Source organism: Rhinatrema bivittatum, chromosome 4, assembly GCF_901001135.1.
Source record: "Rhinatrema bivittatum chromosome 4, aRhiBiv1.1, whole genome shotgun sequence".
NCBI classification, from domain to species: domain Eukaryota; kingdom Metazoa; phylum Chordata; class Amphibia; order Gymnophiona; family Rhinatrematidae; genus Rhinatrema; species Rhinatrema bivittatum.
Window position 1 is genome coordinate 239,971,000 of NC_042618.1, and position 17,319 is coordinate 239,988,318.

At 41.8% G+C, this 17,319-nt stretch overlaps 1 protein-coding gene across 2 annotated transcripts in view; it reads left to right on the forward strand.

The window, feature by feature from the left end:
- The window catches only part of ITFG2 (integrin alpha FG-GAP repeat containing 2), a 121,720-nt gene that overhangs the window by 70,009 nt on the left and 34,392 nt on the right, over window positions 1–17,319 (forward strand). For both annotated transcript variants that reach the window (XM_029599955.1, XM_029599956.1), the window contains exon 7: window positions 3,387–3,481. In XM_029599955.1, the coding sequence (XP_029455815.1) occupies window positions 3,387–3,481 (95 nt within the window). The remainder of the gene's footprint in view (window positions 1–3,386; window positions 3,482–17,319) is intronic.

The window sequence follows — 17,319 nt, forward strand, 5'->3', positions numbered from 1 at the left end:
GCAGGCAGGCAGGCTTTTTCTCATTTCACATTGATAAACATAACCTTTTCACATTTCACATTTTGGTGAACAGGTTCTCCGAGCAGGCCTCGCAGGACCCCACCCGATTTAGGGAAGCTTGGGTACATCCCACGGTCTGGACTGATCCAGGTACGTACAGGGAAAAGAAAATTATTACTTACCTGCTAATTTTCGTTCCTGTAGTACCATGGATCAGTCCAGACGCCCACCGCTTTTGGGTTTTCTACTCCTGCTTCATCTTGCTCGTGGGAACGGTAAGGGTTTCTGTACTTCACCACTTGTCCATTTTTCACTGTTGTCCCAGCCTCAGTGCCTCACAAGTTGACGTGTTGTCCTTGTTGCCTCCTACCCGTTGTAGGACGCCCACTGTTAGTCTGTTATTACAGTTACATGGCTGGTTGTTGCCACTTTTCTATAAACTTGATTCAATGAGGGGGTTCGGGTTTTTCTACTCGGGCTTTGATATACTCGATACTGAACTCCTGCAGAGGGGGTAGTTCTACTTATGGTGACGCCCCCTCAAAGTTTTGGCTGACTCCATCTGCTGGATTGGGGACATAACAATGATAAACAATGATAAACAATGATAAACCACCTAGACCTGATGGCATCCGCTCTAAACGCCAAAGCTCCCCGCTTCTTCAGCCGGCGAAGAGAGCGCGGTGCCGAGGGGGTGGACGCCCTGGCACTTCCATGGCCAGCACATCTGCTGCTCTACGCTTTTCCACCGTGGCCCCTAGTCGGCCGGATGCTCCGCAGAATAGAAGGACATTCGGGGACGGTGATCTTCGTCGCCCCGGAATGGCCCAGGCGACCCTGGTTCGCGGACCTGCTGCAGCTGGTGGTCGACGGCCCGATCAGGCTGGGGCACCTCCCCTTCCTCCTACACCAGGGCCCGGTATTTTTCGAGCAGGCAGAACTCTTCTGTCTTGCGGCCTGGCTTTTGAGAGGCGACGCCTCCGGCGCAGGGGGTACCCGGAGGCGGTAATATCAACGCTGCTGCGGGCGCGCAAGACGTCCACGTCGGTGGCCTACGTTCGCGTCTGGAAGGTGTTCGAGCGGTGGTGTGCCAGCCAGGACACTAGCCCCACAACGGCTTCGGTCCCTCAGATCCTTCAGTTCCTGCAAGACGGGGTGGACAAGGGACTAGCCTACAACTCGGTGAGAGTCCAAGTTGCCGCTCTTGGTTCGTTGTTGCGTGATGGGGGCTCTCTCTTGCAGCACGCGGACATTGCTCGGTTCCTCAAGGGTGTCAAGCACCTCCGGCCTCCGCTACGGGATCCTTGTCCCTCCTGGAGTCTCAACCTGGTGCTGCGAGCCCTGTCGGGGCCTCCGTTCGAACCTTTGCGCACCGCGACACTCAAGGATCTCACCTTCAAGGCGGTATTTCTGGTGGCAATCTGCTCCGCTCGGCGTATATCAGAGTTACAAGCGCTATCGTGCAGGGAACCCTACCTCCGGTTCTCCGACTCGGGAGTCTCGATCCGCACCGTCCCTTCCTTCCTACCGAAGGTGGTCTCTGCTTTTCATGTGAACCAGACGGTGGAGTTGCCGTCCTTTTCCGCCTCCGAGCCGAAGTCTCTCCGACTCTTGGATGTTCAACGCACACTGCGTCTATACCTGGAGGCTACCAACGAGTTCCGGACTTCCGACCATCTATTTGTCCTTTGGTCCGGTCCGAAGAAAGGCTCCCAGGCCTCCAAGACAACCATTGCGAGATGGCTGAAGGCGGGTATTGCCGCTTCCTATGTTGGGGCGGGGCGGACGCCTCCGCCTGGCATTGTAGCGCATTCTACAAGGTCTCAGGCGGCCTCCTGGGCGGAGGCGCGCTCGGTCTCATCCCAGGAGATCTGTCGGGCGGCTACCTGGAAGTCGTTGCACACGTTCGCGAGGCATTACCGCCTACACCTCGCCTCTTCAGTCACGGGACATTTTGGTGAACAGGTTCTCCGAGCAGGCCTCGCAGGACCCCACCCGATTTAGGGAAGCTTGGGTACATCCCACGGTCTGGACTGATCCAGGTACGTACAGGGAAAAGAAAATTATTACTTACCTGCTAATTTTCGTTCCTGTAGTACCATGGATCAGTCCAGACGCCCACCGCTTTTGGGTTTTCTACTCCTGCTTCATCTTGCTCGTGGGAACGGTAAGGGTTTCTGTACTTCACCACTTGTCCATTTTTCACTGTTGTCCCAGCCTCAGTGCCTCACAAGTTGACGTGTTGTCCTTGTTGCCTCCTACCCGTTGTAGGACGCCCACTGTTAGTCTGTTATTACAGTTACATGGCTGGTTGTTGCCACTTTTCTATAAACTTGATTCAATGAGGGGGTTCGGGTTTTTCTACTCGGGCTTTGATATACTCGATACTGAACTCCTGCAGAGGGGGTAGTTCTACTTATGGTGACGCCCCCTCAAAGTTTTGGCTGACTCCATCTGCTGGATTGGGGACATAACCCACGGTCTGGACTGATCCATGGTACTACAGGAACGAAAATTAGCAGGTAAGTAATAATTTTCTTTTTGTTTTCTGAGATAGGAAAAGCTTTGCTTCTAATGCAAGCAATCAGCTGCAACTCTGTTTAAGGACCTTTGTTCCTGCAGCAACATCAGAAGTTATGTTTCCAGTGTTAGAATCATTGACAATTCCAAGTAAAAAGACAATTTAAAAGACAATGATTTTTTTTAAACAGATACTATTTCCAAAGCCATAATGCTTATCTCCTATTGCCTCCTTTAAGCTGTTGGACAGGACAATATTCAAAGTTGTTTACATGGGTAAAACTTGTTTTATCTGCATAAATTGGCCACTTGAAAATTTCCCTTCCTCCTCGTGACTAAAAGCACATGCGGTGTCTCGCAGTGTGTGTACTTTTAGCTGCATTTCAAAGAGGCTTCCCCAGGGCTTTGTCTAGATTGGCAGAGGAAAATAATGTACTTTGTCACATAATGCCTCAGTGCTACCCTAACACCAAGTGAGGGTTAACCCTGTGGCCACTCGGAGGGTCCTGCCAAGCACTGCTCAGACCTGCCTGCATCTGCGCACATGCTCCTTCACTGATTCTCCCATATGCCCGCTGGGTTCTGGTTTGCTTCTGGGCAAGTGCCCTGCCCACAGGCTATCCCTGGTGATCTTTTGGGGCACAGGGACCCCACACAACCAAGGGTGTCACGGTTCCTAGACATACAAACGTGAAGATGGCACTTCAAGTAATTCACATTGAGCAGATCTCAAAGCTCACAGTGGATTAAAGATCCGCACATATACAGAGAGATGAATTGTTACTTAATAGTTTATGAAGAACCATTGCTATCTTATACAGTGTTTCCCCCCTTCTCTTTCTTTTTCCCATCTTCTCCCTCGGCAGGGATGCACAACTTCGTGACGTGATTCTGCATCAGACGTCTGGTCGGATTCACAACAAGAACGTTTCCACTCATCTTATTGGAAGCATTGGCAGAGGTGAGTAGTGTGAGGAGAGTAGTGTGAGGAGAGGACATGGTACAGCTCATTGAATGTCTGAGGGGGAAAGGCCTTACATTACCACAGGAATCTGGGGAAAAGGCAAGTATAAAATTAGCAGGTGTTAGAAGGGTCATGTGTGACATAGAAAACTAGTAAGCTGGCAGTAAATCCATGGGCAGAAAAGGGATAGCATAGCATGGCAGTGCCTGGGAAAATTTTGAGACTGCCAGAGATACAATTGATATCTAAAAATGAGTAGTATTTTGGGGGGGGGAGAGTAGTTAGCATGGAAATGTAAGGCTTGCAAAGTTGCTTCAGTATTGTAGAAAATAATTTGCAGAAGGATCACATTGGCATCAGACAGTTTGCAAAATATACTTTGAGTTTTTCTTTTTTTTTTTTTTAATTTCATCAGTAAATGTGGTTTTCTTATTAAGTCTACTTTGATATCATTAATAACGGATCATTCGGGTCCAGATTTAAGTTTTGGGCAAGAAAGTGCAACAAGCTTGCAAGTCAGTTGGCTTATGCAGTTTTGAAATCTTTTGCCCAATCGTTTAACTTGCTGCAATTTCAGGAATGGAAATAATTCCGCAGAAAAATAAATACAGGCAAAAACTTAAAAGAAAAGAAAAACCAAAGTGAGATTTTTCACTTGATTCTTAAGTTTAGCATTAAAAAAAAAAAAAAGAAAAAAAGTCCCAACAGTGCATCCTTGCACTGTGTTTTGTTTTTGGTTTACTTAAATAATTTACTGTGCGGTTTGGCAGAGGAAGGCCCGGTTGAAATGTGTAAAAGCAAACAGACTTTTTTTTTTCGCCCTTCCAGGGGCTGACTTTCAAAATGCTTGCATTACTGCTTGCATTCCCTGTGATCTTTGCTCCAGCTTGCAAAGTGAAAGCATATATTTACTTTCACTTAGAAGATAGCCATGGATACAAAGGCATTTGCCGGGTGCTTTTTTTTTTTTTTTCTGTGAAAAATCATGCACGCAGATTTGAAATACAAATTGAGCATTATTTTCCATCCCTGATCTAACCACTTGCCCAGGCACACCTAATAATGATGAACATGTGTGCATTGTGGAACCCTTTACCCTGGATAAGGGTAGGCAATCTTGAGACCGTCCTTTCACCGGCTAAACTGATAATTACCTGGCTAAATGGCTTTTGAAAATTGCTTTCCTCTTGTCTCTTCGGCCTGAAAGACTTGTTTTCACTTCAACTGGATTGCAAAAGCTCTTAGAGACCTGGGGAAAGGTCTGGTTTGATTGGTGGAGAGCCCTCTCCCCTCAGCCAGCGCCTCTCCTATTTGAGATCAACCTTCTCATACCAATGCTGCTTTTTGCTGATTGCTGACAGTGCTGCTGGATAAGGATGTGCCCTGAATTGATGATGATCCAGACTGCAGGTCCTGGAGTCATGAATCCAACTTGCAAGCTGATTCCAGCTCTGTCTGCCATAATATGTATTATTCAGTCTGCTTGAGACTGTGACAGTGATAGGGGATTTCCTGCCTTTTGTTTTTTGTTTGTCATGATTGATTTCTTTTAATAGAATATATTTGGCTAAGAACAAAGAAATGGTGCCTGGTGGCTGGGAAATTTCTGCCAGGAGCCTTAAGCCTAGCTGGAGTTGATTGCAGGGAGCTGTGACAAGGGTGATGAAGGCGTGGTGGCAAAACAGAAATATTGGGAACAGCAAGAATCTGATGGCCTGAATGCTGAGCTTAGTAAGTGGTTAAGGACAAGGATAAAAAGCAAGAGCCAAATATTACTTACTGGAATTGTCAAGGAGAGGCTACTACATAATCGCTCCTCAAATAATTGCTTATATAGGGGCAGATGATCAAACTTGGGTGAAATCTCCTTGGGTACTTGCACTAATGCATCCAAGATAAAATTATGCACAAAGATTTGCACCAGCTTTCACTGCTTGTAAGTTTTGGGTTCAAAATTTTCCGCGTTATTCTATTCTCTGCCTCTCCCTCACCTCCGGGGCCACCTCCGCAGTATGCAGCTAATAAAGTACATATGTATTTACTTTTCCCCTCATATAGTAATTAGAGCCCATTTCTGTGGTAAAAGCAATGTTTTACCTGTAGAAATGCCTTTGATTATTGCCCACATTGGGGGCAGTTTTGTAACTTGCACATAAGTTAGCCAGCAAATACGCATATAAGTTACATCAATATTTAAAGCAGATTTTATATTCCTATTTCCTCTTTGGAAATTATCCTGGCAAAACTACACACATAGGTTACAGCCGCTATTTGGTGCCTGTAGTTGTACCAAGATAATTTACATTCCTGCTTTTAAAGATGAAATTGTATGTGCACAAGTCCCAACCCCACCCGGCCCCTCCCACTGGAACACCTTGCCCACATACATACATACAGTATGCATGTGTATAATTTTACCTGCGTATCAGACATGCAGTTTTCTTTTTTTTTTTAAATTGTAATTTTATTATACCAAACTGTAATACAAAAAAAGAATATAAATCCAAGCAAACAGCTGTCGAGCATCAAATTTGTAATTACAAAGTCAATGAGTGCTAATATAACATATCACATTCCTTGCATCATCCCCATATTATATTATCCCTCCCCCCATCCTTCCATTCCCCATCATATAGTAACAGATGTAGTAGTGACAAAGAGCTTGCCCCAAAATAAATTCTCCATTGCCATCCAAACCCTCTGTATACCTGGTAATACACCAAAAGCCAATCCCCAAATGTACATAGATAGGGAAAATAAAGATAAGATAGAGAGGGCAATGCCTTAACACCCATAAAAGTATTATATTCATAGTCCATCATGTAATTAGAACAATCATTACATTGGCTTCCCATAAAGTTCAGGATAAAAAAATATAAAATTCTTTCCACTATTCATGGTTTAATTCACAAGCCAACTTCCACCTGGCTCTGCTCATTATTACGGATTTACAAACCTACAAGACACTTAAGATCACTTACCCAAAATCTCCTAGATATTCCCTCACCCAAACAAGCCAGATTAGATGTCACCAGAAAGAGAGCTTTCTTGGTAGCCGGTCCTATCCTCTGGAATTCACTCCCAAACCCTCTCCGATCAATTTCAAATCCTTCTCATTTCAAAAAATCACTTAAAACTCATTTGTTCCAACTCGCATTTCAAACACTTACTCAAGACCAAATATAATACTCATTTCACCCCATTGCCACATTCATCATTCTCACTTCACTCTTCCCCCCCCATCCCCTTCCATCCCCTTTACCACTTCTTCATTCCTTCTATATTAGTTACGTCTCCATTTTTTTCATGCCCCCCTTTTCCCCTCCCCTCTTTTCCTGCAATAGCAAGTCCTATGGCAACAAATCTTTATTTTTTTGAGTAATTAATTTGATTTATTTTCAAGCCAGAATTTTTCTAGCTATTGACTAATTTTTGTATATTTTAATTTATTTTAATTTGATTGTTCTTTTAAAATTTTATTTTAATTAATGTAAACCGTTTTGACAAAAAATTTATTTTTTATAAAGCGGTATATAAATACTTTTAAATAAATAAATAAATAAATAAATAAACTAATGCGAAGATAACCATTCTTCATATGGGTCTTATATATGTTTAACCTGGGAAGGTTATTATTTCTAATTGCTGTCACACAAATGTTCAATGTGTTTTGCCTAAAAGTAAATCCTCCCCTTTTCTCTCTGCTTTCATAAAATGCCGAATTGCAAGGTATTTGTAGATATCATTATTCCCTAAGTTATATCTTTCATTTAATGCCTGAAAAGTTAGACATTTTCCCTCCCCCCATAACTGTCCCAGTCTAAGAATTCCTTTCTCCACCCAATCTCTTAAAAAAAAATAAAAATTGTAGATTCAAGCCTGCCAGAAAGTCACTATTATAGTTTATGGACGAATTGAAAAAATACCATCTCTTGCCCACTAAGTTTTGTTGCCATTGCTTCCATAACCTTAAAGTGTTACCCATGGGTGGGGGGCAAGGATTTAATCTGTTTCCAAATTGACCGAGGTTGCCAGGTCAATTCCCATAGTGGCATATCATAACCAGAGCCTGCTCCAGCTTCACCCACAGTTTATTCACCTTTTCTATTCCAGTCTAAGATAGCTCGCAGTTGGGCAGCTACACAATACCCACTAAGATGGGGGACTCCCAATTTAGGCCGAAACATTACACTTCTAGCAATCTTAGGAGGATGACATTTCCAAATGAAAAATGTTTTTGCCACTTAAGTAAAGCGGTAGTAATATGTATTGGAAGAGACTGAAAAAAAATAGCATATCCTGGGCAAAATGTTCATTTTTATGGTCACTATCCTCCCCAACCAAGACAGAGAGCCTGGTCCATTCCTCCAAATCACGAAAGATATTCTTTTATCAATGGAGAATAGTTCAACTCACACAGGTTTTCTAAACAGTTACTAACATGAATACCCAGATATTTAATCTTCTTGTTAGTCCACTTAAAGGGGAAATTGTTTTTTAATTGAGTAAGCTGATCTACCATAACAATAAGATCGAGCAGCTCCGACTTATCCAGTTTTAGTTTGAATCCAGAAACTTTACTAAACTGGCTCATTTCATGAACTGCCCCTACCAGCGAATGAATAGGTTTCGTTAACGTAAATAAAATGTCATCTGTAAAAAGAGACACTTTCTAATTAAACATTACCCACCGAAACCCCAGAAATATTAACTGAATTGTGAATTTTTATTGCCAGGGGTTCCAGAATTAAAGCAAATAACAGAGGGGAAAGCAGACATCCCTGCCTAGTTCCACGCTGTATTGAGAAAAGGTCAGAATATCCACCATTGACCTTAACACAAGCTTTAGGATTACTATAAAACTGACGTAACCAACTTAGAAAAAAGACCCAAAATTCATTTTTTCCATAGTGCAAAACAAGACCAATGCACCATGTCAAAGGCCTTCTCAAAGTCCACCAAATGCAAAAGAGCAGGAATCCACTCCTCCCATACCCACCAGGTGAGATTAACAATCTTGCACACATTATCTGCCACCATTCTGCCAGTGATAAAGCAGCCTGATCAAGATGTACCAGCCTAGCCATTACCCTGTTCAAACAATTAGCCAAATGTTTTGCTAAAATCATAAGATCCACATTGAACAACGTTATAGGCCTATATGACCCGCATAAAGTCAGGTCTTGTCCAGGTTTGGCCAGGATAGTAATATCTGCTATATTTGACCTAGGTAGTAAGGAATTGCCTGTTCTAAGAGAATTGAGCATTGTTAATAAAGAAGACATCAATTCAGATGAAAATCTTTTGTAGAACCTAGCCGTAAAACCATCTAGTCCTGGGGTCTTATTCAATTTAAGCTCTTTGGTCACCTGCTTAAGCTCAAAAGACGTTATCAAAAAATTGCTTTTCTTCTTCAGATATACTCGGGAGATCAATAGAATATAAATAATGATCTATCTATCTACTATAGAGAGATCTTTATCATACAGCTCACCATAGAATTGCAAAAATCTTTACCTAACGTCAGTAGAGGAGGTCAGAATTGAGCTGTCCATTCTTTTAATCTTAGTAATTTGGTTTTGAGATATGTTTTTTTTTTAACTTGCGAGCCAAAAGCCTACCAGCTTTGTTTCCCCACTCAAAGTACTCTTGTTTAACCAAATTTAATTGTAATGTAATATTATCAAGTTCTAAGGAACATAAGGCATCTCTAACCTTCTGCACTTTGACATACACAGAATGATATAAAGTATATTTGTGAAGATTTTCCAAAGCTGCTAGCTCATCTTGCAGCTTCTGTTTAAACTTTCTCCTTTTTTAAAGGTTGCTCTGAATATCAGCTTCTCACGGATGACAGCTTTCAAACAATCTGTTATCTTAGGCTACCTGAGAGCAAAAGGTTTTAACTGCCAATAAAATATCATTTCATTTCAAACACAGCTCGCCTCCACCCGAGAGAGAGCCTTTTCCATAGCAGGACCATCTCTATGGAACTCAATGCCCCCTGACTTACGTCTAGAGCAGAGCACAACAACCTTCAAAAAAAAGTTGAAGACCTGGTTGTTCAAACAGACATTCACCTAATCGTAGCATCCCTGGTCAACATAGCTCTGTATTAAAGTCTGTAATTTACAATGTAACATAATGTAATATACCTTCAGATAATGTTATATAATACTCTACTACTGTACCGTATTATAATGTGGCAGTAATGTAATATAGTTTCTTTCTTTCTTTCTTTCTCTCTTAACGTTAACTCTATCCCTCACTAAACTCTGCTTCTCTTTTCGACATCCCGTTCCTTGGAATTTACCTTGTTAGATGTAACTATTATTTTCCTCCTACTGATGTTAATTGTTACCCCTGTTATAATGTAAACCGATGTGATATCCATTTGAACGTCGGTATATAAAAGTTTTAAATAAATAAAATAAATAAATAAATAAATAAACACCTTGACCCAGTGTCCAGTTTCTCGAACTGTAAATCTAATCAAATAGGGTCATGATCAGACAATGTGATTAATCTAGTTTCAGTCTGAGAAAGCTGATTAATCCACTGCCCTTTCTACTAAAAAAAAAATAAATGTGAGTAGGGTTTGAATAAAAGGAATAATTCCTTACTGATGGTGAGTGATGCCTCCAGACATAAATAAAATCCCATTTCTTCAATAGTTTGTTTAGCTCTGTGCTTATTATTACCCAAACCACTCCCTCCTGAATTATCCAGCTGCAATGACAGAGTCAAATTGAAATCCCCAGCAATTATTAAATGATCCTCCCCTTTCAAAGTCACAATCTCATCTAGAGCAGCAAAAAAGGAACCCTGCTCCATATTAGGGACATACACACTTATCAAATAATACACTACCCTTCCAACCTCAAATTGCACCAAAAGGAATCTTCCTTTAAGGTCTTCATAACTCAACTTAATTTAACATGTGAAATCCATATTAAATAAAATTCCCACTCCCATATATTTCTCAGTCTTAGTTGCTGTAGCAAATAATCTAAGAGAGAAATTGGACATGGCCAGAAGGTACTCATGCAGTCTTTTAAGGTGGGTTTCCTGTAGAAATACAATGGAAGGCCCCAAATCCTGAATCTCAGATTTCAGAAGTTGTCTTTTACGAGAAAATTTAAGCCCTTTACATTCAGTGACATAATTCTAGTTTTAATGCCAAAGGAGATGCAAAGAAACTTAATAGCTCCAAAAGTTTAAAGATTTTAAATAAAGATGTCTTTATTATTCAAAGCGGCAACTCCATTGCTCAATTGTCACACATGAACAGTTCTCTTCTAGGGTCCCCCGACACGGACCCGTGTTTCGCCCGAAGGCTGCGTCGGGAGGGATGGAATGCACTCTTTAAAACTTAAATGCAGCGTTACATTCATGAAGTTGACAAAGCAAGGAACTTCATGAATGTAACGCTGCATTTAAGTTTTAAAGAGTGCATTCCATCCCTCCCGACGCAGCCTTCGGGCGAAACACGGGTCCGTGTCGGGGGACCCTAAAAGAGAACTGTTCATGTGTGACAGTTGAGCAATGGAGTTGCCGCTTTGAATAATAAAGAAATCTTTATTTAAAATCTTTAAACTTTTGGAGCTATTAAGTTTCTTTGCATCTCCTTTGGCATTGAATACTGATTATTTGGAGTGCATGTCTCTGGTTTCATTATTTGTGATTTTGGATAATTCTAGATTTAGCCATATTCTATTCAAATTAGAGCACTTTTCACCCCATCCCCAGGTATCTCCCCACAACTCTATATCAGCCATTTCACAATTTTTTGAAGTCCTTTATCACTATACCCAATTCCAACACCTACATTTTCCTCCCTCTTAACCCTCCCAATCCAAAATATCCCACCATAGCACAGTAATATTCTCTTCCCCTCCCCCTGAACCATCTGCTCTTACCCCATAGCAGACCAGCAAATGCCCTGAGAGGTGTAAATATTCACAAAAGTCACTATGAGCTTCCCCTGAGCATAAATCCCCAGAACTACATGAAAAGATATCATTATAGTAAATTCAATCACACATTCAAACTTATTATGCCAACTAGTGACTCATTATTTAAGCATATTCCAGACTCCCTTCACTCTCAATAAGCCAAAGAAACTATGTGGAACTCAGTTTTATCATTTGCCACTGTCTTTTGAGGAATAAGTCTCCCAATTGTCTCCGCAGCCTATGCCCTCCTTTCCCCACTCTCTGCCAACACCAGGGTATCCTCTCTCAACACTGCAGCATTATTTCTATGCGTAACTATTTTCTTGACCACAAATCCTGCTTCCTGCAAAATGACCTCCGCTTCCTTGACTGCTTTCACTTCGGAAATTGTACCTTGGATAGTTATCACCAAACCAAAAGGAAAGAGCCATCTATATCGGATTCCCTCTTTACAAAGCGCCATTGTTATCTCCCTGAATTCCCTATGTTTCTGGATGGCAACCGGCAAAAGATCTTCATACACCAAAGCCATGAAAATTGCTTTCTCACCGCAGTAAACACTCTCTCCTTGGTAGAAAACCAATGGAAGCAAGCTATGATATCCCAGGGTTTGACCATATCTTAGGACCAAGCCCTTTCAATTTCTACTACTGACTCTTCTGTTGGCAATTAGGTCTCTTTATTCAATCCCAAAAAGAAACCACAAATCTTCTGCACCACCGTGATACAATCATTGTAATCATCAGTCTCAGGAATCCCCCAAAAATGGAGATCTTCAATTTTAGCATTGAGCTCCATATTATCCAGCGGCAATTGGCTGTATTGCACTTGTAATTTCCCTACTTTATCAGCTTGGTCTTCCATTGCACATCACAGTAATCTACTGTCTCAAATCATCCATCATACCGATGAGTTCTAGTTTATTATCTCTTATATCTTTGTGCAATTCACAAAACCATTGCCAGAACTCCTCTCGTGAGGGCAAGTCATTCATCACCGCTACCAGCACTCCACTGCCCAAGTTGGCCTCCATAGCTGAAGTAACAAGATCTGTAGCTTCCTCCACTCCTCCAGGCCCCTTGGATTCCAAAGGTATGTTCACGTATGAAAATTGTTTGAAATCGAGCCCTTTTTTCTTCAAAGCCATCTTATACTCTTAATCTCTTGAACTTTAGCCAAAAGCAACTTTAATTGCAAAAGATGTGAGGTGATTCCAATACCAAAGGCTCAGGGAAATCAGTAGCTCAGAATTATGCTGCCATCTCGTTCTGTGACGTCACCAGCCTCTCAACATGCAGTTTTCTAAAGGGCCAATTTTGCCGGTAAAACACCACTTTAACTGCAGCAGAATCTTTGAAAATTGCCCTCTATCAGGCCGATACAGAAAAACATGCGGGAGAGCTGGCGCGCGCACAGGCCACTCTCCTGGGCGCGTGATTCAGGAGGGTGGCCTGTGCAAATTAGGGCCCGCGGAAATAACTAATAGGGCCATCAACATGCTTTTGCATGTTGCGGACGCTATTAGTTTCGGGGGGGTTGGACGTGCATTTTCGACGCGCTATTACCCCTTACTGTATAAGGGGTAAAGCTTGCTCGTCGAAAACGCGCGTCCAAACCTGGGCTAACCGGAGTGCACTGTACTTTATCGGCCTGATTGTGACTGAATCTCCAGGTTTTAATAGTAATAGCCAGCTTTAATTTCTCATTGTGTATTTTTAAGTAAAATATGCTTCTTTTCTTTTGGGTGATGGTAGGGGACTTCCAGGGTCAGATTTCTAGGATCTGGGCTGGTGTAATGGTTCCATGGTAAGTGCTGTATGCTGCTGTGCAGAAAACATAAGTTTGATTCCCCATGTCAAACATTCCTGAGGAGACTGCATTCTTAATTTTCTTATCTTTTTAGAATAAATTCTGGAGGCGTTTTGCTGTACTAATGTGATTCGCAGAAACAATAGCACTTGCTTCTTTAATTATCTGGAGAATCATGACAACTCATCAATAACAAAGTGTGCTGAGCCCAGGTAGTAGGCAGCATCTCAAATAATACTGAAATATGAGAGCTGTTATGAAGGGAACAGCTGGAAATTACTCTGCATGCAAGCCAAGTCCTCATTCCCCTCACTAAAACCTATACAAATATGAAAATATATTCAGCTATTAAAAAATCATATAAAAATTACATGACTTTGTGCTACTATGCTGGATGGAAAAACAGAATGCAAGGGATAGGAATTAGAAGTTATTGTCTCAATGTTCCTGGAATTTTTTTATCAGATGTCTCGGACCACGTGTGAAGGAAAGCTGGGCACTTTCTTCAATCTCCATGACCTGGTTGTATTCGGCAAATTGCAGAATGATTCAGCCGCACCTCTCTAATCCTCTTATTACCTTGTTTTCCTCATTTTCTGCTTTCCCAGCATTGTCCTTTGTGGCTTCACTGTGGGACATTTTTGTAGACATGATCTTCCATAAATGCATAACTGAGTGACTTGTGGTCTGCCACCAAATGTTCTTATCTACCCTGACCTACTAGGTCTACTGTCTTGTATTCCCTGGCATCAGTGCTTGCTATAAGTTTTGTCAAGGTTAATTGGACATTTGTTTAGGCAGCTTCTTTAAAATGTTAAGTCATGTCAAAATATCATTGAGATAACAATCCGATTGGCTTGAATTAGTTCTGATTATTACTTGCCCCTATTTGGTGATATGAGCTAGAGAGAGTTCTAGGATGTCCCTTCTTAAATTAGTTTATACAAATAGGGGCAGATTTTCAAAGGGGGTATGCGTGTAAGATACGCGTGCCGAGTCTATGTTGCATAGGCTGCCTGTGCACGCAAGTCCTGGAGCTTTCCTGGGGAGGGCGGGGGGGGGGGAATGTCGCGGCCGGCACGTCAGTGGGGGCTTTCCGGGGCGGGGCCGCGGGCATGGTTCCCGCCTGAGGGCATGGCCATGGCCTCCGGACCAGCCCTCTGACCAGAACATGGCGTGCTGGCAGCCGGCCTGGTGCGTGCAAGTTACGCCTGCCTCGGGCAGGCGTAACTTTTGGAATAAAGGTGGGGGGGAATTAGTTAGGGCCAGGGGGTGGGTAAAGGAAGGGAAGGTGAGGGGAGGCAGAAGGAAAGTTCCCTCTGAGGCCGCTCCGATTTCGGAGCAGCCTCGGAGGGAAATGAGGTAGGCTGCGCAGCTCGGCGCGGGCAGGCTGCCAATTTTGCACAGCCTTGAACGCGCCAACCCTGGATTTTAAAAGATATGCGTGGCTACGCGCGTATCTATTAAAATCCGGTGTACTTTTGTTTGCGCGGGCACAGTTTTTAAAATCTGCCCCATAGTGTCTCACCAAGTGGAACAGAGTTGGTGACAACCCCTGGATAAGAAATCAGAAGCACATCCAGTTTGGATTGAGCAATGACTTGATACCCATTTTTATTTATTTATTTATTTATTTATTTGAACAGTTTTATATACTGACAACCGTTTGCACATCGTGCCGGTTTACATGTAACTTACTAACCAAAGTATATATATAGGCGTTGCCTTTACAAAGAACCCATGCTTCCACAGCTGTATAAGGAGGAACAAAATATTCCCCCAGATGCATACTAGACTAGAAATGTCGTTAACACAGCAGATAATGTTAATCTTTCTGGTTTAAGGCTTCTGTTTATATCCATTTTAGAGGATTATTTTTGAATAGTTTATCCCTGTCAACTCAAAAGCAGAATGTTAATGCAAACAAAAAACACACTTTGAAATGTCTATATGCTAATTCCAGAAGTCTAAGAAGTAAAATGGGAGAGTTAGAGTGTATTGCAGTGTATGAAGACATAGACTTAAATGGCATCTCATAGACATAGTGGAAGGACGATAACCAATGGGACAGTGCTATACCTGGATACAAATTATATTACAATGATAGAGAGGAGCACCTTGGTGGCAGAGTGGCACTTTATGTCCAGGATGGCATAGAGTCCAACAGGATAAAGATCCTGCAAGAGACTAAATGTACCATTGAATTTTTATGGGTAGAAATCCCTTGTGTGTTGGAAGAGTATAGCGATAGGTGTGTAGTAATGTCCACCTGGCCAAAATGATGAGACGGACAGTGAAATGGTAACAGAAATTAGGGAAGCTAATCAAATTGGTAGTACAGTAATGGAGATTTCAATTACCCCAATATTGACTGAGTAAATGTAACATCAGGAAATGCTATAGAGATAAAGTTCCTGGATGGAATAGATGACAGTTTTATGGAGCAATTGGTTCTGGATCAGACGAGAGGGAGCAAATCTAGATATAATTCTCAGTGGAACAAATAATTTGGTGCGAGAGGTAATGGTGGGGGGACTGCTTGGCAATAGTGATCATAATGTGATCAAATTTGAATTAACGACTGGAAGGGAGGCAGTAAGTGAATCCACAGCTCTGGCACTGAACTTTCAAAGGGGATAAAATGAGAAACATAGTTAAAACAAAAACAAAAACAATTGAAAGGTGCAGCTAAAAAGGTTAAGAATGTGCAACAGGCGTGGACATTGTTAAAAAAAAAAAAAATTTTAGACGTGCAATCCAGATGTATTCCACACATTAAGAAAGGTAGAAGGAAGTCCAAACAATTGCTGGCATCGTTAAAAAGTGAGGTGAAAGCTATTTTAGACAAAAGATCTTCATTCAAAAATTGGAAGAAGGAGCCATCAGAAGAAAATAAGATAAACCATAAGCATTGGCAAGTTAAATGTAAGACATTGATAAGACAGGCTAAGAGAGAATTTGAAAAGAAGTTGGCCATAGAGGCAAAAACTCATAATAAAAACTTGTTTAAATATATCCAAAGCAGAAAGCCTGCGAGGGAGTCGGTTGGACTGTTAGATGATCGCGGGTTAAAGTGGCACTTGAGGAAGATAAGGCCATCATGAAAAGACTAAACAAATTCTTTGCTTCTGTGTTTACTGAAGATGATGTTGGGAAGGTGCCTGTTTTGGAGACAGTTTTCAAGGGTGACGATTCAGATGAACTGAACCAAATCATGGTGAGCCTGGAAGATGTAGTAGGCCAGATTGACAAATTGAACAGTAGTAAATCACCTTGACCAGATGGTATACACCCCAAGGTTCTATAAACATAGAAATGAAATTTGAGATCTATTACAATTAATTTGTAACCTCATTAAAATCATCCATTGTACCTGAAGACTGGAAGGTGGCCAATATAACCCTGTTATTTAAAAAGGGTTCCAAAGGCCATCTGGGAAACTATAGACTGGTGAGCCTGACTTCAGTGCTGGGAAAAATCATGGAAACTGTTGTAAAGAATAAAATCACAGAACATTTAGATAGAAATCATTTAATGGGACACAGCCAGCATGGATTTACCCAAGGGAAGTCTTGCTTCTCAAATCTACATTTTTTTTTTTTGAAGAGGGTGAATAAACATATGGAAAGGTGAACCAAGTAGATGATGTGTATTTGGATTTTCCGAAGGTGTTCGACAAAGTCCCTCATGAAAGGCTTCTAAGAAGGCTAAAATTTCATGGGATAGGAGGTGTTGTCCTTTGTGAATTACAAACTGGTTAAAAGACAGGAAACAGAGTAGAATTAAATGGTCAGTTTTCACAGTGGAAAAAGGTAAACTATGGAGTGCCTTAGGGATCAGTACTTGGACCGGTGCTTTTTAATATATTTATAAATGATCTGGAAAGGGGTTCGACAAGTGAGGTGATCAAATTTGCGGATGACACAGAATTATGCAGAGTAGGTAAATCTCAAGTGGATTGTGACAAACTGCAAGAGGACCTTGTGAGATTGGAAGATTTGGGCATTCAAATGGCAGGTGAAATTTAATGAGGACAAGTGCAAGGTGATGCATATAGGGAAAAATAACCCT